At 45.1% G+C, this 25,755-nt stretch overlaps 1 protein-coding gene across 4 annotated transcripts in view; it reads left to right on the top strand.

The window, feature by feature from the left end:
• Positions 1-25,121, top strand: part of hiw (MYC binding protein highwire) — a 155,797-nt gene extending 130,676 nt beyond the window's left edge. For all 4 annotated transcript variants that reach the window (XM_084601663.1, XM_084601661.1, XM_084601662.1 and 1 more), the window contains 13 exons: positions 134-445; positions 5,601-5,972; positions 8,101-8,220; positions 8,367-8,471; positions 11,490-11,618; positions 13,606-13,741; positions 14,411-14,511; positions 15,005-15,190; positions 16,657-16,764; positions 20,299-20,508; positions 21,212-21,319; positions 21,704-21,869; positions 24,903-25,121. In XM_084601663.1, the coding sequence (XP_084457789.1) occupies positions 134-445; positions 5,601-5,972; positions 8,101-8,220; positions 8,367-8,471; positions 11,490-11,618; positions 13,606-13,741; positions 14,411-14,511; positions 15,005-15,190; positions 16,657-16,764; positions 20,299-20,508; positions 21,212-21,319; positions 21,704-21,869; positions 24,903-25,018 (2,169 nt within the window). In that variant the 3' untranslated portion in view covers positions 25,019-25,121. The remainder of the gene's footprint in view (positions 1-133; positions 446-5,600; positions 5,973-8,100; positions 8,221-8,366; positions 8,472-11,489; positions 11,619-13,605; positions 13,742-14,410; positions 14,512-15,004; positions 15,191-16,656; positions 16,765-20,298; positions 20,509-21,211; positions 21,320-21,703; positions 21,870-24,902) is intronic.
• Positions 25,122-25,755: the final 634 nt, after the last annotated feature.

The following is a 25,755-nucleotide window of genomic DNA, read 5'->3' as shown; positions in this document are numbered from 1 at the left end:
AAAAATTAAAATCGTGCTTGCAACTTGTTGTTACATTGTAGCATTGAAGCAAGACAGGAGTACAGCTGCTTCTTGTATGGACAGGCACGCATAGTTATATTGGCGTTTCTTGCTTTGCCTGCCTCTACACCAGGTGTGCTCACACATAGTGGCGGCCTTGCGCAAGGAGGCACGCCGCGTGCGTGAGGAGTGGGAGGCATCGCTCTGCAGTCCTCAACCGAGTCCCCCGCAGAGAACGGCCGCTGCCATGGCTGGCGGCAGTGGCGCCAGTCACTCGCCCGCTATGGTTGGTAGTGGCGGAGACACCTACTGTTTTGAGATGCTCTCCATGGTACTGGCCCTTAGTGGGTCTGCCGTTGGCCGGGCCCACCTCTCCCAGCAGGCCGGCCTGCTGCGCGACATCTTCAGCCTGCTGCACACGGGCTCTGCCCGGGTCCAGCGGCAGGTATGTGCAGTCTGGAATTGGAATTAGAATTGGTTTATTTTAGTGCAACAACATAGTGTTTCGCAAAAAATATATGTTCAGGAAGTGGTTCTGTAGTCTAGATCTGAGCCAGGACTTTTTGTGGATGGCGGACATAAAAGTGTGTAAAATGAAAATGAATCTATAAAGGAAAGTGAATGAAGCTCTAAAAGCGTTTAAAAACCTACTCAATAAAGTGTTAAGAAAAATTCAGGGAAGCACTTTCACCTTACGTGCAGCAAAGTGAAAGCCTTTTGGCCACTTTGCTACGATCCTTGAAACGCCCCTGATTCTTGAGGGAGAGAGTCTCTTTCTAGGGTGAAGGGAGGGGAGACTCTTTCTCATCACTGACTATTATTGGTTTGGTTTGGTTTTGGGGTTTAACGTCCCAAAGCGACTCAGGCTATGAGAGATGCCGTATCATTAAGTATAACTATCGGTCACTATATTCCAGAACCCCACCAATATCTCGCGGAATCTAGCGGACACATCTCTCGCACAGTTTCTGCGGATGCCACTCGTAAGCTGTTAAAAGCTGTCACCTTAAAATGGCTGTAACTTTAGCGCAATTTTGATGTGGACTTTAATACATTATCAAAAAAAAGCTAGACATAAACTCATAATGAATTACAGTTCATGCTCTCTAGGTATTACAAAATGCGGAGTTTTACTTCCCAAAGTGGCATTGGCTATGAGAGGCTCCGTAGTGGAGGGCTGTGATAATTTTGACCACCTTGGGCTTTTCAATATGTACTGATGCCACACAGTATGTGGAGGAGGAGGAGGAAAAACATTTATTATATAAACTTCCTTTTCTTCCTGAGTGGAGCCCTCTGTCGAGGGCTCCATGTGCCACCTCAATCCTGCAGGCCCGCCAGAACAGCTGTCGCTGGTCTTGCGGGTTGTTGCGAATAAAACGGTCTCAGAAAGAATACAAATCAGTCCATAAGGCCATGGGCCACGGAAATCCTCTCGGCCCGCTCGATTAGCCGGCGTTGTTCGGCCAGCTCCGTGCGGGACAAGGCATCTTCCCAAGATGAGAGGGTGGGGTGAGGTACAGGTGGAATGCCGCCGGGTGGCTTTGGGCAGGCCCAACAGAATGATATAGTGTAGGTCGGTGTTGTTGGCAGGTGGGGCATTTATCTGGGTAGCGGGTGGGGAAGAACAAATGTTTGTGGTACAAATTTGTATACGTGTGAGTCTGCAGTTGTCGCCATGCCACAGCTTCGGCCTTGGTGAGTGTTGGGTGCGGCGGTGGCAGAGTTCTTCTTTGTGTACGGTAATATAGTGTAATATGGGTGTAAGACTGTGGAACTGTGCTGGCGTCCTCTGTGTCTACTTCCCCCTCCGCTTTCGTCGACAGCGCCCAGAAGGTTGCTGCTCGGGTGAGCGCGTGCGCACTCTCGTTGCCAGGAAGGGAGGAGTGACCAGGAGTCCAAACAATTTTAACAATGGGAAAGGTATCATAGTTTATAGGTGAGAGCACGCGTGAAGCCTCGAAAGATAATGTATTCTTCGCGGAGGCGCGACACGCAGCTTGTGAATCTGTGATTATTGTGTATGTCGGACTGGTGGGATGTTTGTAACATGTGTCCATGTGGTGTATGAAGGTGAGTGCTACCGCTATGGCAGTCTCCTCAGCCGTCGTGCTCGAGTTCCTGCCACGAACGGAGCCCGTAATCTTAATTGAGCCGTTGGCGTCCGTAACAGCTAGTGCCATAGCGTCTGTGCCCGATGGATATCTCGCCGCGTCGACATATAAAACAGTTTGGACACCTCTGTACTGGCGCAGGAGTGCCTTGACTCTAGCGGTCCTACGACCAGTGTGGAGTGCGGGGTCCATATTCTTTGGGACTGGCGCGACCCTGATCTTAGCTGCCAGTTTGGGCGAGATGGCATGGTACCTCTGTTGCAGCGGTGTTGTTGGCTCTGGGTAGCCTAGTCTACGGAGAACAGTCCGGCCCACTCTAGTGTCTCGAAGGCGCGTGAGTTGGCCATTCCTTTGGGCTTCTATCAGCTCTTCTGCGGTGTTGTGGAGGCCAAGCTGAAGCAGGCGATGCGTCGAGGTGTACGGGGGAAGTCCGAGGGCTGTCTTTACTGCCGATCGTAGAAAGATGTTCAGATGATTGAGTTCAGTTCGATTGAACTTGTGATAAGGGGCGTGAAACGTCATACGGCTGATTAATAGCGCCTGCACGATTCGCATGGTATCCCTTTCCTTGAGCCCCCCACGTCTGTTGGAAATACGGCGGATCAAGTGCGCCACCTGCGCGAATTGCTTCTTCAGCAGCTGTATAGTGTAGGTCACTCTGCCGTTGCTCTGCAGATACAGGCCCAGTACCCTTATTCGATCCACTCTAGGGATGGGAATTCCTTCGAGATGCAAGTCGATTTCCCGGTCGACTACTTGGATCCTCGCTCGTGCACGAATCACAAGCAGTTCTGATTTCTCAGGCGCGCATGTAAGCCCGCGCTCAGTTGCGTACTGCTGTGTCATCTCAATTGCTTCTTGAAGGCTGTCTTGGATGTGGCCGTCAGAGCCTTTGGTGATCCATAACGTGATGTCGTCAGCCTAGAGCGCATGATGCAGATCAGGAATTTTTGACAGCAGCGGAGGAAGTCCTGCCATCGCCACGTTGAACAATGTGGGCGACAACACCGAACCCTGTGGGGTGCCTCGACCAGTGAGACATATCGGTTCATAGCGTACGTCTCCTATACCCAGGGTAGCAGTTCGGTCCATGAGGAAAGCCCTAACGTAATCATAAGTTCGTTGACCACAATGTGAACTCGCTAGTCCCTCCAAGATGGCATCGTGCGACACGTTGTCAAAGGCCCCCTTCAGGTCTAAGGCCAGGACAGCACGGGCCTGGGTCCTGCCGGGATGATCGATCACTTCCTCTTTAAGCTGAAGATGAACATCCTGAGTAGAGAGATGCGGCCGGAACCCGAAAATGTTGTCAGGGAAGAAGATGTTGGTTTCCAAGTGTGGGTGCAGCCGCCGGAGCACTACATGCTCCATCAGTTTCCCAACACACGACGTCAAGGATATGGGTCGAAGATTCTGAAGGGCGAGCTGCTTGCCTGGTTTCGGAATTAAATTTATGTCAGCATGACGCCATTCTTGCGGGAGTGTACCGGTCTTCCATACGTCATTATAATAACTGGTCAAGGCAGTTATTGATTCATCGTCAATGTTCTGGAGCATCTTATATGTAATACCGTCCGCCCCAGGGGCAGTGCTCCTTCTCAGGCTCGCGAGTACTGCTCGAACCTCTGATTCCGTGATGTCCTCGTCCAGGGGTGAATACTCATTTTGATGAGGGTAGTCTCTATATTGCGGTCTGGGACCCGTCAGTATATAGCGCGCCTCCAGGGCATGCAGCAGTGCAGTGCTATCTTTCGCTTCCTTATGGAGGAGTTTGGCAACCGCTTTAGAGGTTTCCTCTCTCTGGTTTTGGATGGGTCGAGAAGGCCTCGGAGGAGTGACCACGTTTTGGCCGTTCCGAGTGTTCCCTGCAGCCTTGTGCAGAGCCTGTGCCAGTTGGAACTCGTGAGCTTTTCCGCATAGCGCTCTGCCGCAATTGTAATTTCCGCTATTCGTTTCCGTAGCTTGCGATTGTGTCGCTGCTTCCGCCATCTTCGGACAAGTCCTCTTCGAGCTTCCCACATATGGAGGAGGTGCGGGTCGATCTCAGGTGCCTTTTCTGTGGCCTTCACTATGGAGGTGGCGTTCTTTAAATCCATCTGAAGCTGTCTCACCCATTCAGCCAAAGGGAGTCGCTCGCTTTCTTTCAAAGCAAGTCTTTGTTTTCGGAAGGCGTCCCAGTCCGTGAGGCGCAGCTGACGACCAGACACGCGGCCCACTCGCACTTGCATCGTCGTCTCAAGGATAAAATGGTCACTGCCCAGAGACTCTTCTAGGTTGGTCCACGTGCACGGATGTTGCGTGCAAACTAGTGTCAGGTCCGGGCTAGTGTCCCGGTTCACGCTGTTGCCCATATGGGTGGGATGGTCGGTTTCAGTCAAAAGAGTCAGTTGGGTGCGGGCAATAGCTAGGGCTAACTTACGGCCCTTGGGAGTTTTGGTTTTGTAGCCCCACGAAGGATGGGACGCGTTGAAATCACCCATAATTAGTAAACAGTTCTCACGTGGCTTCACAATCTTGAGGGCGTCATGAAAGAGCTCTTCAAATACGTCCCTCTTGCCCTTTTTGGGAGGACTGTACACATTCAACACAAATACACTGCCATGGCCTCTTTCTCTAGCAGGAGCTCGAGCAAAACGTGTGAAATGTGTGAGTGTTGTGTCATTGAGCAATCAATCGCGGTCATATCATTGTTAACCAAAATGGCTACGCGGGGTGTTTCGTAGGGATCCAATATTTGTTGCGTGAATGTTGAATATCCTGTGAGTGTTGGTGTGCAGTTCGTTTCTTGGAGGGCGATAACACAGTATGTGGGTACCTCCTGTTTTGCCTCAAATCAAAGTACAGCCATCGCAGGGGGGTTTGAACCCGCATCTTCAGGCTCAGCACTTGAGTGCCCTAACCACTGAGCCACTATGGCAGGTTTGAAGCTAAGCATGTAGTATTTGCTGCAATTTAAGGCTGGTGGTAGCGCATTTTAAAATGAAAATTATGAGAAAGTTTGTTTTATGCAATTAGGCTGCATCTCAGGCAAGATTAAGTTGTAATTTACTGCGAATCCTCTGTACATGGGAATAATCCTTTAATGAATAAAGTCACAGGAAAATGATCATTCAGTTAAATTCTCATGTTGGCACTAACTTCTAAGCTAGACGAGAAAAGCTGGAGCTCTCTTTACTTTTCTGTGCTTCTATATTTTTTTTTTTTTTAGTTATGCCAACTTATGTTGTATTGAAGGCATGCTTAGATGTAGTTGAGAGTGAACTTATCATTTCACAGGCCACATGAAGGAAGAAAGGGAGTGTTGCCATTGCACTTTTTGTTTTGTTTTTTTGTAGCCTCATCGTTATAAAAGTGTTTCACTTCATATCGGACCGGTGGTTTTTGGGTGAATTTAGCTACCACCGACCCCCTGATATTATGACCTTCACCTGTGTATTAAGTTTGGCCAGAACTGTGGTGAAGCCAAGCATTATGTTGCGTTTGCAGGTAACTAGCCTGCTTCGACGTGTGCTTCCCGAGGTCCCTCCACTTACTTTGGCTTCGGTGCTTGGAGTGCCAAGTTTGCCACCCAGCGAATATGGCCTTCCTCCAAGTAGCGGTCCAAGCCCCGACTCTGACTGCGCAGAGGGCATAGCACCTTTGGACATTCATAGGGTGGGCCTCCTGGACGTGCTGCTGGCCTGTGTGGCCAAGGCACTGACCCTGCAGGCCCGCTCCAAAGGGGGTCGCTCACAGGCAGCCACACTGGCCACCGCCATCCACCCACGGGACCACCTCGGAGCTCGGTGGTGGCTGCGTGGCACCATTGCCAGGAAGCTAGCACAGGGCATTGTGCTGTTGCTCAGAGACATGGCTGCAGTGAGTACTCATAGAAGTTTTTTGGCAGCGTCAACGGTTATTGACTAGTGGATGTCGTACAGCTGTAACAAGTATATGGTAGAAGCTCGGCGATACAACCGTAGTTGATACAAATTTCGGGATGACACGATTTTGTAAAGTTTTCTGGCCGCCGCGTATTTTGGACGTGCAGAATTTCTGGTGTTCCAAACACTCTGCTGCGCTACTGCAGTTGGTGGAATGCATGAACTCGGACAGCGCCCTCGAGGGCTAATTAAGGGCTGGCCGACTGCACATCAGCGGCTGTGATTGCCAGTCATGTAGACGCATCATAAGCAATGAGACTTCGCAGTGCGTGGCCTTCTCATAACTGATCCGCAATCACCAGTTACTTGGCACACACCTCGTGCGTGAGGAGTGGTGGACAACCGTAAACAAGCCTCGTCAGGCATAAGCAGACCTGTGTGAATGCATTGCTCATGCTTCTATGCAAGTTTAGGATAGTTAGAATATTTATCACGACTCATATAGAATTCATATCAATGTCCTATGACAAGAAGAACCACTTTGACATGCTACCTCAAGCAACCCTGCTGTTTTTAGCCACAAGATCATGCACCAACTTTCCACCCTGTTAAGGTTTTGGAGCCACTGACAGAAAGATGTGGCAGCGGTAACCAGATAATTGACAATAAGCTGGCTTATCCAGACGTATGCACTGTGACCGCACTTAACTAAAACTGCCCAATGACTGTTGCCCGGCCGCCTGCATGCTTGGCGGATTGGGTCACACCGGTTCATTGCAGTGATTGTACACACATCCTGTGATGTAAGCAATTGTCGATTACAACTTACTGTAACCGAAACTATACTCGATCGCTGTTTTCGTTCCTAAAACTTGGGAAGGGTGCCGCTGACAACGCGCTGATAGTTGGTTGAAGGCGTTAACTTCGGTCGTTCCAGCTGAGACCACGGAGCGGCGCAGCAGTGAAGCGCTGCTTGGTTTACACAGTACACTTTCATATCAGAAAAGGGAAACATTATCATAAGGACTTGCCCCGCTGCAGTGGTGCAGTGGTTAAAACACCCGACTACTGTGCCAGAATGCCCGGGCTCTATCCCGACCGCCGGCGGCTGCGTTTCGATGGAGTCGAAACAGAGAGACGTCCGTGTGCTCTGCGATGCCAGTGCACGGTAAAGATTCCCAAGTGGTCAAAATTTCTCCATAGCACTTCACTATGGCACCTCTTTCTCTCTTTTCGCTTTTACTCCCACATTCCTCCCTACCCGTACGGAGCGGTTCAGGCATCCACAGAGCAAGGGGGACAGATACTGCACCTTCCCTTTCCTTAAACCAATTATTATTATTTTTTTTTTTTTATCATAAGAACTGCCTGCTATACTTGTGCGACAGCAGCATGCCCGTAGAGGTTCTGGCAACGGCGCCTTCCTTGGGCGTGCAATGCGACGAACTGCGCTGCTCCCTGCCTGCCCTACTTGCTGGTAGGCCTAGTTTGTTTCTGCGAACGGCACTTCGGAATGGGTGAGCGGCCTCAGTGTCATAATAAATGCAGTGAGGAATAATAAATGCAGTCCTTACGCACGTTTGTACGATATTTGCTAATAGTCTTGGCATGATGTGACAGCATTGGCAGCACGGCACAAGCATCATGTTGGCCAACGCAGTCAACCAACTGTTTCCGCAGTGTGATTCCGCCTGAACCCTATGCGTGAAGGCATTGACTTTGCAATTTTTGCAGCTATCAGCACGATGCCTGTGATGTCGTGATCGTCGTGTCTACAGCAAATTACAGCCACCATACCTGCAACGTCAGTGTTTAAGGAATACTTCCAAAGTTCACTACCACTAGCTGCCCTATCTGCCCGCGAATTTCAAGAAACGCTATTTTGATGAATTAACTGTAAAGTGTTTGCTTTGTCTCAAGGAGTTATACTTAGACTTATTGCTCAAATACACTCATTCTATGCATTGAACACGTTTATCATTGGCATTGCACCGCCCCTTCCTTTGGGCTCTTAAAGATGCTTGATGATGCTGTCTGTTATGTTGGACTTTTGCTGGGGACCCCATTGTTAAGATCCACTGATAAGCAAGCTACATTTTTATCTGTTGAACGTTCTCTTGCAGGGTAAGCTCACAGAGGCGTGGGCCAAGGTGACCAAAGGGGCCATTGCTGAAAACATCCTCAACTTGACCAAGCTGGATGAAAAATACCGAACACCTGCAGAGTGCCTCAAAACACCAACAGTACGCCACTTTGCTTGCTTTTTTTTTTTTTTTTTCTTTCGAATAATCATTATCGGGCAGCATCTTTGTTGCCATCTTTCTTTTCAGCTTGCCGATATTCTATTTAACTGTGTTTTCTTTTGTATTTTTTTTTTCTGACTGTGTAGCTATGGCTTGCCTTGGCCTCCCTGTGTGTTCTTGACCAGGAGCATGTTGAGAAGCTCTCCTCGGGCCAGTGGGTCAAAGGTCGCGGTGACCAAGCTCCCCCTAGGGTGAGGCATCTTACTAATATTGCCACGCACTGTGATTTTTCTAGCTCAGTGGCTGGTATGAAATGTGGTAGAACACCATCGATGCTTATCCATTTTTTAACCTGTGAAAGTGGGATCTCGGCGTAGTGTGCTTTATCCAGGCTGTATTCTTGTCTGCCTTGGCTAAGTACTGTTAAAAATTCTCAGGATTTGTGGCATGGTAACCAGAGCAGTTGTGGTATGTTCATTGAGGCTTTTGTTGCACTTCATATGGAAGGAATGCATCACCTTAGTGATGAGAATGCTACTCCACTTGTGCCAAACTGAGCTATTATGATCACTTAAACCTGCTGCATGAGGCCATAAATTTTCCCTTGAAACTATGCCAGTAAAGCACCATAACACGATTTCCGTGCCTACACCACCAACACTAGTCATTGCTGTCATTTTCATGAGCATGCCTCATTAATTTAGTTCATTAGTGACTGAAATAGGGAGCCGCAGAGTGCATACTAATTTTGCTTTGGGCCATTTTTTTACACAGCTATTAATATTCAGTGTTCCTGTGCTTCGTGTATATATGCCTTTGCAACCCCATCAACATTATTCCAAAGGCAGCAAATGCTCATGCAAAAGGAAACAATACGTAGAGACTCATTTCAGTTCATACGAAGAATCATGAGATGGGTGCTATGTTTGTGCTGGTATGCGGATGTTATCATTGCTGTGCATGCCGCACTAGCTCAACTCCTGGAAGAATTTTCAATTTCAGGAACTCCCATCGCTGCTTCTTTTCACGCTCTCATTTCTTCTGAAACCTTTCACTTCGTACATTCTACCTTTTCTGTGAACTGCTGAAGCTACCTAGTTTGTTGTGAAACTCTCTTGTTTAATCACAGCATGCGCTCTCTACTCCCACAGTGAGGCAGCACGTGCACAGTTGGTGCCTCACTGATTTAAGTCACCGCGGTGGGCTGTACTGTGCTAAAACTGTTCTCGGTATTGCCACTGCACTTTGTTTCTGGCAGCTAGCCTCATACAGTAAAATCTCGGTGATACGAATCCGTTTGATACGAATTCACGAAGTTCCCCAGCTGGAGTGCATTGTGTACATAGTGCAAAATTTCAGATGTTCCGAACTCTCTCCCGCGCCACTATGGATGATACGAAAGCGCGAACTGCGACCGCAATCTTGAGCACTACGCACTGCCCGCACATCGTTGACTCCGCGATCGCCAGCCGCGTTGTATGTATGCATCACGAGCAGTTTGCGGTAAGGCTTGGTCCGCACCTCGCCGACGTCGCGATTGTCTGTCGGGCCGCAAAAGTCTTTCAAATGCGTGTGGCCCACGTATCGCAGACGGCGCAACCGCACATTGCTGGTTCCTCGATTGTGATCTGAGAGCATGTGGCGACAAGAGGTGGCATGTCGCCATCTCCTGTCGTGCTGTACGTGCCACGAGAGTACGCATAAACGGGCGGACCACAAATCGCCGACGTTGCAATCATTTTCCACGCCACGAAAATTTGCAGCGGCGCGCAGCCGTGAGTAGTCGGCGGCACACGCACGGGCCGCACATCGTAAACTTCATGACCGCTAGTCACGCTGTACGCATCCCGAGCAGTCTGCATCGCGAGCAGTCTGCATCGCCGCGCGGCCGGCACGCCATCATCTCTTGTCCTGCTTTACGCGTCGCGAGGAGTTCGCAGAAGCATGCGGCCCGCACATCGCAAATGCCCAGCTGTGACCACGCGACTGTAATACTAAACTTTCTCGGGTGTAAACAGATCTGCGCGACTGCTTTTCCCATGCTTCTGCATACTCATTTTCTTTCGTTATGATAATACGAATGTTCGGATGATACGAATTTTTTCGTGATCCCGTGAGATTCGCATCACCGAGGTCCTACTATATTTTTATTTCCAAGCACCTTCTCATGTATAATAGTCAATAGGGAGTTGCCTAGTTAACCTCCTCCCTTTCTGTTATCATCTCTCTCTCACACAAACGCTATTCCCATCGCATTTTGGCTGCTTCCGAGTTTCAGCATATCGGATAACTTGGTCTGTTTGGCATTTCCTTGCACTACGCTATAGTGGTGCCAGTTACCGCACATTTAACCAAAATTGTTAGTTCCGCATCGCATCTTCACATCATCTTGACTAAGCTCAGGATGCTTCGGGCTCAAAGGAGCGAAACAGCACTTTTTTAACATCCCCCCTGTTTTTAACAGGGTGTAAATTTGGGCCAGTTGCGCATGACAAGTAGTATCTGATCTCATTGGCACAATGTTCCTTTATGTCAAATAATCATTATCGAGGAGCATTCTCTCTTTTTTAGCTCGCCAGTATCCTTTTTGACTGTGTTTCTAGTATATATTTTTTTCCCTCTTCTGACTGTGTAGCTGTGTGTAGCTAGAAAAAAAAATACATGTGCAAAGCATTAATCTACTACCTGATTGCTAAAATTAATTTTTATTGCATGGGCAAAGTCTTTCGACTTATGTGTATTTGCTATAGTCAGCATAGTTCGCAGCCTAAGTGCAGCCGAAATTATATCATATTTTCTTGAGTCTTTCTTTATCTGTACTTTTGACTTTGTGTACAGTAGATTCTCTTTAAGTTGAGCGTGAAGAGACTGTGAAAATTTGTTTGTTTTATCAGAAGTTGATCTTAGCAGAAGTGCTTGAAAACAAGATATGAGAGCGTGCTGGGTTTGTCCAAGTATGTCACATGAAAACAGTGAATAAATGGGCCTTTTAGCAAAAAACTTCCGTCAAGTAGAACATTTATATTGCATTACGCATGAAGTAAACATGAAACAAGCTTACATTATGCTGATAGAAAATGGCACCGCTGGCATTTTTTTTCCATCATCTCTTTTATGGAATAGCATTAGAAACGCCGTGAACGCGAAAACTGTCTGGCGGCGGCATCCAGCGACATTGCTGCCTGTGCGTCATGTTTGTTGTGTATTTAACTTAAACAGCCTTTTTTTACAAATGTTCTTTTCTTCTCTGTGACATCTCATTTCTCCAGCCAACATGCGACAACCACGATGATGGGGAAACGCCGGCCATCATTTTGTGCAACGTGTGTGGTAATGTGTGTGCTGACTGCGACCGCTTTCTGCACTTGCATCGGAGAACAAAGACACACCAACGCCAGGTGAGTGAAGCATGTAGAAAAGGGCATTCATTGCTTGACACCAGAACTTAGTTCATTGCTCTTTACTTTGGTACACCTTTGAAATGGTGTTAAATTTCCTTGTCATATTTTCCATCATTACATGCTGTTTTCAGGCTTTCATCAAACTTATGAATGAATGATCTACATTCTTTACCATGATCCATTAGATGGTACCACTGTGGTACAAACTTGGTTTGAGAAATGTGGCATATAATGTACTGTAGCAAATGAGTATTTCTTGCTGATTTAGCATATATTTTAAATGCATGTTGTGGGGTTTTTTATTTTCTGTTTTAATACTTACACCAGCCCTTTTAGTTATCCATGTGCTGGTCATAGAGATTTGGCTTTTCAAAATAACTTCATCAATGTAAAGAGTTGTTTACAAAACTTCCAAAGTAGCAGAATTTTATTTACTACGTTTCAAAGCATTTTTTTCTTGTAGCTGTTACAACCGTTTCTTTATTGGCTTTTATCAAGCATTCAAGTGTGGCTTAAACATTAACACCTTAACTGTTTTGGACAAGCAGAGCTCGTCTCGGTAAAGCTGTCCCCGACTCGTTTTGGACGAGAGTAGTACTTTCCCGCACAATAGTTCACCGCGAACGTTAGGGGTAAGCAGCTCTCATCAATGGCTTTTGTCATGAGAACTGAACAGATGGGGCCACTGGCAATGCTTTTTGTTTCATCGTTTGACCGATTTTCAATACTATCTCAATCGGGATTATAAAAATGGTGTCAGGTGGAGACGGTACCGATGACACATGTATTGCTGGCCCATCGTCGCAGTAAGAAAGATTTTTTTAGTCACTGTCTTCATAATCTGAAGACGATGATTCAGACACCTGTGTTTACATTGTTTTGGAATACGAAGAGGACAGGGATGACGTTGATATGAGCAGTTCTTGCAATGACCACCGCTCAAAAGGGACTATCATTAGTGCGCCTCAGTAGATGAAGGCCAACGTTCAACATTCTAGCAAAACCTCCTCGGTGATATTTAGATACCACACCTTAGTGGCAAAGCTGCAAAATTCATTGCTGTGCTCCAGTTCTAACTTTTTATTGTTGCTTAGCAACAGGTAGCCAGTTTTTCATACATTGAGCAATTAGGTTTAGAATGTCAATTTCATTTAGTTTTTGAGTCAGTAACTTTTTGGCTTTTGGATACTTCCTTCTTATTACAGTAACAGTCGAAGTCAGCAACAGTAAAAGAAATAAGGAGTTTTGGTTACAAAATTTCCAACGTAACAAAACAGTCATCGGTTAAGCTAAAGTTTAACAGGTTATAGTGCTGCGAATTGTTACCAAAGCTGCTGCTTTGTAGCTAGGTTCATTAGCTCTTCCTATGTTGCCATTAACCTAATCCTGGTGAATGGTGAATTTGATTATTATTCTTCTGTACACCAGTAAAATGGCCACAAGGTGAACCACTAACTACAGTTGCAATGTCATGGTTAATAAGGCTAAATATTGCCCGCTTTATGTGGCTTGATTTTTAAAAAATGTGCACTCATGTTATTTCAGTTGCATCAAATACTGTACTTTCAGACAGGATGTTCTGCTTACGTTACGAAGACACTGCGTAGGCATCACATGCAGGCATCACTGTCTGCATGTACTGTCTACATGTTGTTGTAGTACTGTTGTAGACATGGGATCTGACTTGACCCAAAGCAACATCATCTGTGTGGGACGTTTCAGTGGAGGGCCTCAATGACTTCGACTACCTGGGGTTCCTTAAAGTGCACATGCATTAACCCGTATGCCTTGCGTTCCATCGCTGTTGAAACATGGTCGTCGCAACCGGGGTCAAACAAGTTGCCTCAGAATCAGGTGTCGAGCATCCTAACCACTGAACCACCGTAGCAGGACCAGACAGTGATGTGTGCCTACAGTTAATATGCCTTGTCTTTTGTCCAACACCTTCCCAGTACTAATTGTTACCTTATTTCAACACATCCAGGTTTTCAAGGAGGAAGAAGAAGCCATTAAGGTAGATCTGCACGAAGGCTGTGGCCGGACCAAGCTCTTCTGGGTGATGGCTTTAGCCGACTCCAAGACACTGAAAGCGATGGTGGAGTTTCGTGAGAACACACGAGGTATGGCAATGCAGTGATATAGTAGTAATTTTGTCGAGTGTTGAGAGCCATATCCGACCCTTTGTCCCAGACAACTGGTTTGATCGTAGTGTCGCTTTATGCATAATTTTATAGTTTGCTGTGTACTGCAGCAGCTGCAACAGCTGCCATGTGGGAAATAAAATTTCACTGATAGTTCCACTGATAGTACCACTGATAGTTTGTACCACAGCTAACTAGTAGCTTGGAGCACAGAACTCCGCATGTGGTATGCAATTTCTTAAATCAATAGCCTATCAGTTAATGTGACATCAGCTGATACAGGGACATAGGAACTGATATAGGAGTTTGGGCAATATATCTAGGTTCATATCTGAAGGCTGAAAGGCCCAAGTCTAGGGAATGGGTGAGCTTGACCATTCAGTCTTCCATCCAGGAGTCGCACAAGAGTAAGCTGATATGATGTCAACTACTCCACACTTCCATCCTCTTTTGCTTGGCTTCTAAACCAACTTCTTTCTGAAGATTCACCTCAGCATAGCCCGGCGACTTGTGTCAGCGCAGCTCCTCGAACCTTTAATTCCTAAACCTAACCCTGGGGATTTTCCATAGCCTTGTGACTATAATTTTGAGGGCAGCGTCTGAAAATGCCAGGCAGGCATTGATTTTGTGTCCTTTTATTCTCTGCAGGGAAATCGGCATCAGTACCGACGGCTGGCATTTGCCGATTTTGCGGAGCTCCCGGAGCAGCTGGACTGCTCTCAGCAGCAGCCACTTGTACAGACTGCCGGGTGAGTCGTTGTCATTACTTACTACTCATTTCTTAAACTTATTACTTATCAAACCTTTTAATGGGACATGGAGTATGAACTAAGTTGGCCTCTATCAATAGAGTACTGGGCTAGAATGCAGAGAGGCTACTTTAGCTGAAAGCAGAGCTTTTGAAGCTTTCTAGAAAAGGCATAAAAAAATTAAGTGCAGATCACAGAGCCTTTATTGGTCTTGATATTTTCAGGTTGAAAACAAGGGGCAGAGAAAACAAAAAGTCTCTATTTCAGTTTTCTCAGCAATAGCTGCATCTTTTGCCACCAAAGCAAACAAAAAAAAATCTTAACTCTAAAGTGCCACGTAATTAAGTTAACCGTGAACAGAAATCGGGTGGGTTTGTCATTGATGTCCTTTCTAACTTCTAGATCTAGACGCACTAATCCTAAGTATTGGCAGCCGTGTACATATTTTTCCTGAGAAACTGTGGTTGACAAGGAAAAAAACTTTTTAATGCAGGAGCACGCAACCAATGCCTGTTCCAAGACGCACTCATGTGGTCATCTGTGTAATGGCATCAAAGGAGAGACCACCTGTCTGCCATGCCTCCACGGTTGTGGCGGTGCAAAAGGACTGCGCCAGGATGCCGATGACATGTGCATGATCTGCTTCTCTGAGGCCCTCTCCTGTGCTCCAGCCATTCAGGTGTGCAAAACTGTTACCAATGAGGTGGACATTCTGTCCTGCATGGCAACAACAACCCTTATGCAGCCAATTTATACAAAAGTTGCTGCGCCGTAACGGACTATTTTGAGTTTAAAATTTGCAGTGAAAAATGAAAGTCCTTTCACTTGCTCAGGTTGTGAAGGATGTCATTTGTTTGGTGTGTTGTGAGGTTAGCCACTGACACGGCACCTCTGTGGCGCTGCTGATTGCCTGTATTCTAAATCATCATTCCTCGCCCAGATTGTTTCAAGATGGTAGTAGCCAAGATATTTCATTTAAGTCTTTCTTTGGAGTTTCTTGAACTTTGCATTCAAGAAAAAGAATTTGTGATGTGCGTAGCTTACTTGCTCCCACCTTTATTCAGAAAGCTTGCTCAGCCAACTTTCTGCATTGCTCGCCTCCCCTTTAGAACCTGTTGTTAGTTACAAAAGGGAAGATTGGGCAACAGCTGCCGCCTTTCTGCTTTGAGGTAGCATAATCAAAGCATAATCAGAAAAGGTGCATTAGTTATACAGAAAAGCGTCTGTTTAGCTAAGTTGGCCTAATTAAAAGTATGTGTGCTGGCACGTCATGCTTCAGCAAGCTATATTGGGCAAGCCGGTCAACGTCGTGTTTCATTTCACGTTCAGTATGAGGCTAGGGTTTCAGGGCCAGGCTTCAGACAAAGGAAGGTGAGATTGGTGGCTTGCAACCTTAATGGTGCCACACTATAATATTTCGGGGTTGTTAAATGGGGGGCACACTAAGAAGGCAGTGCGATAGTGGGGTGTTCTAGATCTATTGTGCATGGTGGAGGTCGATGAAGACGATGGCATGCAGTGTACAGAATGAGAGAGTGAACATGCGGGATGACTGGCTGCGGCAGTCGCATAGTGGTGTCGTTCAGTGGCTGGCAAAGCTAACCTGTACACGTTTCTGCAAGATCATAGTCACACAAGATGAGTTTTCAGTTTAATGGGAGCCCTAGAGCTAGTGTTCGAAAAGAAAGAATTTGAAGGAGAGCGGGAAATGTTAACAGCTGTAGGAGAAAGATGCACAATGCCTTGCGGTATGTAGAACAGCTATATCAGCCAGGGATGTTCATTGGCACATGGTATACAAGCTTTTGCAACTTTGGTCTGATGTTTAGGGAAACCCTCCAAGGTGAAGTAGGTTTGTAGTAAGGGAGTAATTACTTCATAGCATCCACCTAGGCGCTGCTATTTGACCACGAAAAAACTTAAACTTCGAAGCTGAAGAGAAGTTTTTCTGGACTCGGGTTTGCTTGCTCTGCTCTAAGAATGTTACAGGACTGCTTTAAGTATGTGTGCGGTGATAATGCGCAACAACGATACCTAAATTATGTTACTGAAATACTTTATACCTCCTGGCTTCTATTTCCTGGTGCGCTGCAGAAAAATTGAAACGACATAAAGAATTTGGGTGTCCTTGCCTATATTTTGCAGCTTTCCTGTGGGCATGTATTCCACTACCACTGCTGCAAGACGGTGCTCTCACGAAGTTGGTCGGGACCACGGATCACGTTTGGCTTCTCGCTCTGCCCCATCTGCAAGGTAAGTTTCTTCAAAAAGTTAGCAAATTCAAAATGTGCTAGTGCCTCTCACCACTTTTACCTTTGTGTCTGTGGCTTCTGTTTTCATACCTTTAGTTCGGTTGTTTACAGCACTAGTTGTAGCATTACCCTAGGTCTCCAATTTCGCACCATTGTCACCCATCTGCATTCCTTATTCTGCAGCAAAAAGCTAGACAGTTACATATTGACAGTTAGTTAAATAGCAATATACAGTAAAACCTCGTTACACTGAACAGTTAAAAAATCGGAAAATAGTTTGCTCTATTCATAATTCGTAATATAAAATTTCGTAGAAAATACATGCAAGAGCAACAAAATTCAATCAGAGAAGGCACAGCAACTTGGAGGATGCCTACTTGGGTCACATTCATTTATTTACATGCAAAGAACTGCGTTATCGCGGCCTGCTTTTTTGTGTTGATCGCGTTCCGTATCACACCCTGTTCCACAGTTTGCAAACACTCAACAAGGGCAAACCCACTGCTCTCAATAGCACTGCAGTGGCGGCGCAATAGATCCAATGCATTAAGCACTTGTGAAGTCGGAATGTTCTCATCGTCTGCAGGGTCAGCCTGAGCTTCGTCTGCGGGATGTTCAGAAACTTCCACAGCAATTTCGGCGTCCGTCAGTACAGCCGTAGTCGCCGCCTACAAAGTCCTCTACAGTCATTGTTGCGGGCATGTCACCAACAAAACGCGAAAAATTGTTCCAGGCTCATTGAGCTCACAGTGCTCTGCTTCTGCTTCGTCGGGATCGTCCCCATCGTCATTTGATGCACGGGTCTCTGCTGGAATAAAACCTGCGTGCCGAAAGCAGTTGGCAATCGTTTCGCCTTTCAAGCTGTCCCATGCCGCTTTAATGCTCCTAGCAAGTCGATCTTCAAGTCCTGCTTCACGAGAAGAGTGTCAATCAGTCTCCTCTTGTAAACTGCCTTGAAGGCCCTGATTTTATCTTGAGCTTGGTCTTTAACGTCAGTGCTGCTCTTTTTTTCACGTTCTCCGCCATCACAGCACTACGAACACCCGTGCACCACACTCGACGCGACGACCGACACAGCCTCCGCCGAACGCTACGACGGCCACGCCGCAACGCCACGCCTCTGCTAACACTAAAACCAAAAAACACGAAAGACGCAAAAACCAAAAAGGCAAAAGCAACATGTGATCGCGCCGCTGCCGGCGCTGTCAGCAATTGTTAGATGCGAACAATTTTTTATGGCCTCCGAGATCACCTCTGTGCGCACAAACAGGTGCCTGGGGGTGATCTCGGAGGTCATAGATTTCTTTGGCTGTCAACTCCCAATGCCGCCGTGGCATCTGTGGCGCTGTCAGCGCCTGCAAGGTAGTCCTGAACGTTTGCTGTGCCGCACAACACACATGTAGTGCAACGAAGCCTGCCTCCTGCGTCACGAAGTTCGTAATATTCGTTTTATGCCGAACCACGTTCGCTATGGGAAGTTAAAAATACATGTGTTTGACAAAAATATTTAGGAAGAGTTCAATATATTCAATAATTCGTTATATGCATATGTAGAAAGCATCTAGCTTGGGGTGCAGCCACTCCACTCTGGTTACCATCCTGTAGCCAAAGACAACTTGGGCAACCAGATTTAAACCGTAAGGCCTAAACCAGACTGATGCAAAGTAAACTTCCCCTCTGCCACAGATCTTCAGCGTGCTAGGACAGGAAGAACAGTTCATGATAGGCAGTGAAGCACTGGAAGCTAAGGGAATGGTGACAACAAGTTTGTATGATGCAAATAAAAATGGGGTGGAGTGCATTTCGCAGGCGCTGTCGAACAGTGAATGCCAATTCAGGAGCACCCATTAAGAGTACATAACGTCAATATCTTACAGAACTTTAGAAGCTAATGGTGTAGCTTAAATTGGGATGTACTATATAGTTATGGAAAGGAAAATTATAGGTTTAACATTAAGAGAAGGGAAGAGAGCAGAAAGAGTGGGGCAACAAATGCGTGTTAGTGATATGCTGGTCAAAATCAAGAAGAAATGTGTACATGCAAGGCATGTATAATGCGAAGACAAGATAACTGATGGTCCCTATGGGTAATGGACTGTATTTAAAGTGTGAGGGTTAGCATCATTGGCGCTGCCAGGTGTCCAAAAAAGGCACAGGGGCGGCGGCCCAGTTGGGAGGAACGACAGTGCGCTGCTCGGGGAGCAAGTGTGCAGGGGGGTGGCTGTGACTCCGTATGGTGTTGCATGGACTGTAACTGTGAAGACTGTTCGACTGTGGTAGGTGAGCGGTAAGTGCCTGAATTGAGTATGCGAAGAACACCGGCGGGGGCAGTGAACGGACTGTATGACTGTGGCGAGAATAAATCTCTAGGCCTAACGAGAGGCTTAACACAAGTGAAAGTAAGCATAGCAATGGCTAGTAAGGGGTCAGTTGGACAGGTGAGTTCATAAAGTTTGACGGAATGTGGTGTTCTTACCTTCTTGGAAAATTAGAACTGATTTCTATTTTTTTTTTTTTTTTAACTTCCATGCAGTGAACAGTTCCACTTGCTTAGATTTAATCATAGTCCTGCAGGACAGCTAGGCGGGCTAGATGGTTGCTCATACTTCTGAAAAGGACGAAGCACAGGAAAAGATTTAGAGGGACTAAACACAGGAAGAAAGTTTGAACCCAGATCAATCCTTCTAACATAATTTTTTTCCCTAATGTTAATAAAATGCATATTTTCGTTGGTATAAGTTTGCATTTCTTTTTATTTTTTGTGTGTGTTTCAACATTCTTCCATTTGAAATTTCATGGTTAATTTTATGAGCTCAGGTAATGTGTTGTCACCTTTGTAATGTGTTGTTTTCACAGCCTTTGTGATGCGTGGCACTTACTAGTGAAAATAAATGGTAGATATTATGCTTTTGATTGTGACCAGATTATTCATTGTGCACATACCTACTACTAACCCTAAGGACATGGAATTGAATCTTACTCGATGGGGGCTGTGGCTCACTGGGAATGAAACACAAAAATGCCCTTGTTTCCCCAGATGGTCATAATTAGTCTGGAGGTATTCGCTACAGCATCTATCGAGACCCACGTGCAGTTTCAATGTTATGACCACACGCACCATGCCATCTCTTCATTATGTAAAGACTATGTTTTTTGTTTGTTTGTTTGTTTGTTTGTTTGGGATCAGTAATTGTTGCAAAGAAAAAGCAAAAAAAGCACTCGCATACCTATGTGCAGGAGCATAAAAGTTCATTTTGATGTCTTCACAGCGAAAAACTTGGTAGATTGTGATAGTGGCTTTTTGCTCATATTTTGCTTCCTGGTTGTTGTATTGGCAGAAAGTCATTTCACATTTTGCGCTTTTCTTTTGTGTGTGTGAAAGACTGATGCTTGGGGACCTTTTTCATGCTCCGTACTGCCCTTTTCTTTGTTTTCAATTCTTTCCTGGTGTCTTATGATTGAGGGCTTGAACTGAAGCTTTTTATTTCAGTAAAAAGTGATCACATGACTGACTCACTGTTTTATTTTCCTCCAGGCGCCCATGGAGCATGCAGTGCTGAAGGACCTTCTAGAGCCCATCCGAGCACTGTACGAGGACGTCAAGCGCAAGGCCCTCATGCGGCTCGAGTATGAGGGGCTCCATCGAGCCGAAGCCATCACCACACCTGGGGCTCGCTTCTACGACAATCCTGCTGGATTTGCCATGGAGCGCTATGCTTACTATGTTTGCTACAAATGCAAAAAGGCCAGTACTATAGTCCTGCGATCATTGATCCGTGAGACATGAAGTTTATTTTAGAACTCCAAGGCTGGTAGCTTAGCTTAAAAATCTAGTGCCTAAATACGAATTAAGGTAAAGTTTATAACAACTAAGCTTAATTTGGGAGTCAGCTTTTGTATTTATACCCTGCCTTGTTTTAGAGTTTTGAAAATAGGGTATTGGGTCATGTTTACGTTGAATTGTTATTTAGTTGGCCACACCCCTTGACACAAGCTTGAGCTCGTAACTATTTAAGAACACTGGCAACTTTTTGCTTACTGTTTCTCTTTTGGCAAGCTTTTTCACTAGGCAATTACAAGACTATGTTTACTTTCTACAGCAACCTAAAGAAAGTTTGAATGTGTATTTTAGTAATACTGTATCTTATATATCGAGAATGTATGGTAGGTCTAACGAACAGTTGTTTAGTTTCTTGCTCTGGCATCCAGACATAGGGATAAATGTGTTTCCTCTAATATGTTGACTTTGTAGAAAAAAGAATGCCTTGTTAGCTGGGGATTGGTGTTGACTTTCTGCAACAAGCTGCCACAATGGAGGGATCACTTGATTTACTATCAAGAGGTGCTAGTGCTGGGGGGTCTAGTGCAAGGGGGCAAGTCCCGCCATGTTAAATAGGCTTGTAGGTGGTTAGCGGCCTCTTTGTTATACATGGGTGTGCTTCTTGCAGGCTTACTATGGGGGTGAAGTACGCTGCGACGTTGAAGCTGGTCCAGCAGACGATTACAACCCAGCTGAACTAGTTTGTGGTGGCTGTTCTGACATCTCAAGGGCACAGGTACTGTTTGTGTAATTTTCACTGCACTCTTGCCAATGCGTTTCACGGTCTGCTCTGCTTATTGCTGCTTCATCTTCTTACCATCACATTAAGTACAAATTGACGGGAAAACTGGGGTCGACATCGTAGGAGCTACATGCGTTAGAGATTCAAAGCTCAACGACTGCAAACAGCATGCAAGGGATGATGCGACAGAGTCTGTTGACTTGTTGAAGTGGCTCAGTTCCTGTACTGGTATGAGTACAGTACATTTCGATTACCATTAGTGTGTCTCTTGAGCATAATGCATTCCGCTGCTTGACAATGCCAAGACATCTTTTAGCAGCTCTGGTCTGAAGTTTCGCTGCTAGTGGCATTGTGCCACTCATGACCGTCGGTGTGCAGATGTGCCCCAAGCATGGAACGGACTTCCTGGAATACAAGTGCCGCTACTGCTGCTCTGTGGCGGTGTTCTTCTGCTTTGGCACCACTCACTTCTGCAACGCGTGCCACGACGACTTTCAGCGGGTGGCAAACCTGCCTAAACAGCAGCTGCCCCGGTGCCCGGCTGGTGAGCATCATTATAGTGACTCTTGGTGATAGCAGCAGGTTTTGTTGGGTCTTATAGCAGTGGCTATTGTTGTATGCATTATCCATTCCTTTCCTGTCAAAAAATTGTGGCATTTTCTTTCTTTTCTCCTTTCTTTTTTTTATTTTCTTTTTGGTACAGTAAACCTTGTTAATTCAACCTCCGTTAGTCCCGCCGGCTGCCTATATGAGCAAAAAGAAATAAAGTTGGGGTAGTTGTACGGAAGTATTCATTTTAAATTTTATCGGGGCAGAAAAGGTTGGTGACACAGTCGAAGACTGCAAGAGAACGGGGGTTGGTTTTGCAACTGAAGGATTTATTGTAAGAAAGAAAACTTGTACACTTGCACAATTAAAATATGTGGCATGTACAAGGAAAAAAACCAAAAATGTAAAAAAAAAACAATTGAGCTCAAGGTCTTGAGCTCATTGCCACATGCTCTCCAAATGTGTAATTTCTTCTTGTCCTAGAGCAGTTGATGGTTTGGCGATGCAAAAGTTATTTTTTCTTATTATGTGGAAAGCTTCGATAACTTGTCTTCCCACCTGGCTGTGATGTCATGATGGAATGGTCTTTTTTTTTTTTTTTTTTTTTTTTAAATCTAGAGAAACACCTTTTACAGCTCTTATAACATGTTGACATGTGAGAGTAAGAACCAAATGAGAAATATTTGCGCTCTTTAAGGGACGTGTTGGTGCAGCACCTCATCTGCCTTATGTAAATTTTTTCGTGTGCCGAAGGATTTCATCCCTGATCTTTCATGGGATGAACTAATTGTTTTGCTTAATTTCATAATCACTGTTGGGCTTATGGACCTTTAGATTATTGGGACCGTGCTGCACAAACTAGTGCCCTTCCGTTAGGATAACAAAGTAATGTTTACACCAAACCGTTCCCCATGTTTTAGACTATATGACAACCTATCAGCGTACGGAATTATTACTAGCTTATTCAGTATTTCTTTAGTCCTGTATTGACACCAATTGATCATCTTATTGCAAGCTCCTGATATACTTTATCAGGATAGCTAGCCTTTAGTTACCTCCCTTTTTGAAAACAGCATCCCATTTCATATGCGCAAGGTTTTGCCAAAGCCACCAGGAGTGTTAACAAGTCTACATTATTTTTTGACTTTCAAATGATTGGGGAGCTGTATCTCAAGCAGGCTTGTTGTTATTTAACAGCAACTTTCAGATGCGGAAATTATAGGCAATTCTAAACAGGAAGGTCATGCATAAACGGCAAACTAAAATCGTGTTTTTTAAACTGACATTGGCGACAAATTGAAATTTCTGCGTATCGACGGGTCACTGCATTTAAATCATAAAGAGACCACTGTTGCCAAAAACAGCTCTTTTATAAGCTAGAAGTGACCAAGAAATGAAATGCAAATATTGTCATCACCAATCGATTTCATTAGTAAATTGCATACATCGACAGTGTCCTTTGGCTGTAGGTATCAGAGGCTAAGCTGCACTGCCATTCACGTCAAAACGGTGGCTAACCATAATTTTTAGTAAGAATTTCAGGACCTTTAATTTACTGGCAGGAAGATTTTAAAATCCAAATAAATGTTTCTTGCTGCCAGATAATTTTCAACGCAACAATAAAGAGCCAGAGAATCAATTTTTGCTGAGAATATAAATAATTGTCTTCATTGCCCTTTAAGCACTTTCGAAATCGCAGCAACACAGCAGCTAAACATTTGTCAACAAAGGATGGATTGTCATCCACATAGCAGAATATGTTTAGGACAAGTTTGGCAAGGTTATATTCAAGAGTCCTACCATCACACTTGCAATGCATCTGTGGTGCGGGCGAGGTCTTGAGGTCTCCTTCTATTGACCTCAACATACAGTAAAGCTGCTGCATGGACATGGCTGAAAAAGAACTTATACTAACTACCTACTGGCATTACCTAGGAACCAATGCAAACTTCCATGCTCTATAAACTTCAACAAGGTTAGTGCAAAAGCAGTGGGATAGAGGAAATTAATACGCAACACACTGTGTTCACACTAACCTTTTTGAAGAACATGATCTGGCTAGCTGATTTATAAGCACTCCATCACCATTAGCCCATCACATTGGCTCAGCAGCTTTGACGTTTGGGATTGATTCCAGGTGCAGTAGTTTCATTTCAATGCAGATGTAATACAAAATTACTTGTGTAACGCTCAGTGTTTGTGCTCGTGAATGAACCCCAGGTGGTCTGAGTTATTCTGAAGCTTCCATGTGGCACCTCAAAGCCTATAAGATAGCAGTGGCTTTCTGCTAAAGGCTGCAAGTTGCACTGGAGTGTACCCAAGGCATGCTATCTTTGGAGAGCATTATGGATGCCTATGTGAGATATGCTGAAAGGATACTTTCATTCTCTTTTGTATATATAGACCATCCAATATGAAGTATTTATTCCATTGGCGTACTTTGTCCCATATTTAACTAGTACTATAAACTTGAAGTTTTTTCTAGACTTTTTGTCCTTTGCGTAATGAACGTGCTACCCGAATTGGTATCAACTTCAATGAGAAAAAAGTGTGTTCATTATGCGAGTAAATGCATACTAGGCTACCAATGCTTGCACCTGGCTAGCTATAGGACTAAAGGGTACGTAGCTCATCTACACGCTGTCTAAAAATAATACCGTGACGGATTCAGAGACTCAGCACCACAGCACAGAGGAGGCTTCAGGTGAATAAAATGGAGCTCTAATATGAAAGCACATTATGAGCGTTCAGGTGATAATTAGTGCATCTATGATGACTAGCACACTTCTTTTTTCGTTGCAGCTTTCTTCTAGACATTTAGTAACCATCAGAGGTTTTCAAATTCAGTTCAGCATAAGCAACAGAATTTCCTCTTACGTGCAAATAGACTGTTCCCTTTCATAATGGAGCTCTCTGTACTTACTGAAAATATTGCGCAGCAGTTAAATTCATGTGGCCATTGAACTCTCCTAAAGGTTGCTTTCAGCTGTGTGCGGTCATTGATGTAAATTGTGTGGTGCCGGTGCAGGACCCAAGGCCAAGCAGCTGGAAGGTGAAGAGTGCCCGCTCCACATCAAGCACCCGCCGACAGGCGAAGAATTTGCTCTGGGATGTGGCGTGTGTCGAAACACGCACACTTTCTAGAACACATGTGATCCAAGGAGGGCATGGCTTGGACATGCTTCCCTCCTTTTTTTTTCTGGTCATGTATTATATATGGAAATAATATACAAGTTTATGCATTGCCTCCTGGTGCTTTGTGATGGCTTGTCTTTTAATATGCACTATAGTTTTTCTGCTTCTGTTTTTATTTTGTATGCATGTACACATGTGTTTCTTGCACCTAGTTAGCAACTATAGTTTGATGCTAATTATAGGTGATGCTTCATTTTTACTGCTCTTTGATAAAGTTTCACGAATTAATGAAAGTGATAACTTTATATTGCAGATGCTGTGCAGTTATTGAATACATTTTGTTTGAGTCTGGTAGCTAATCTTGTTCATGAAATACAGTTCTTCATGCACCAAATGTAGACATGCTCTTGCATAATCTTTACTTGATTGGCACCACATTGGTTTCCTGAAAGCTACCATATCTACTCGAATGCAACGAGTTTTTTTCATGATTTTTGGCTCTCAAAGTCTACCCTCGCGTTATAATCGAATCCTGCGATTCGGTTGGCCTAAAGCAGCTCCGGGTTGCAGCCATATTGAATCCGCCACCACTCTATTTCGGTTTCCGTAATTTTACAATGTTATGTTGGCAACATTGGTACCAAGCTAGCCAAATCCCAATCTATCCAAAGTCAAAACGTTGCACTTTGTGCGCTTTTTGTTTGTGGGTTCAGAATCACGTTGTCCCCTTGATCACGTGCTTGTCG

The sequence above is a fragment of the Amblyomma maculatum genome, chromosome 4 (assembly GCF_055883805.1).
Source record: "Amblyomma maculatum isolate TAMU_Amacu chromosome 4, ASM5588380v1, whole genome shotgun sequence".
Classification (NCBI taxonomy): domain Eukaryota; kingdom Metazoa; phylum Arthropoda; class Arachnida; order Ixodida; family Ixodidae; genus Amblyomma; species Amblyomma maculatum.
The sequence above is the reverse complement of the archived record's forward strand: the minus strand, read 5'-3'. Positions and strand labels throughout refer to the sequence as shown.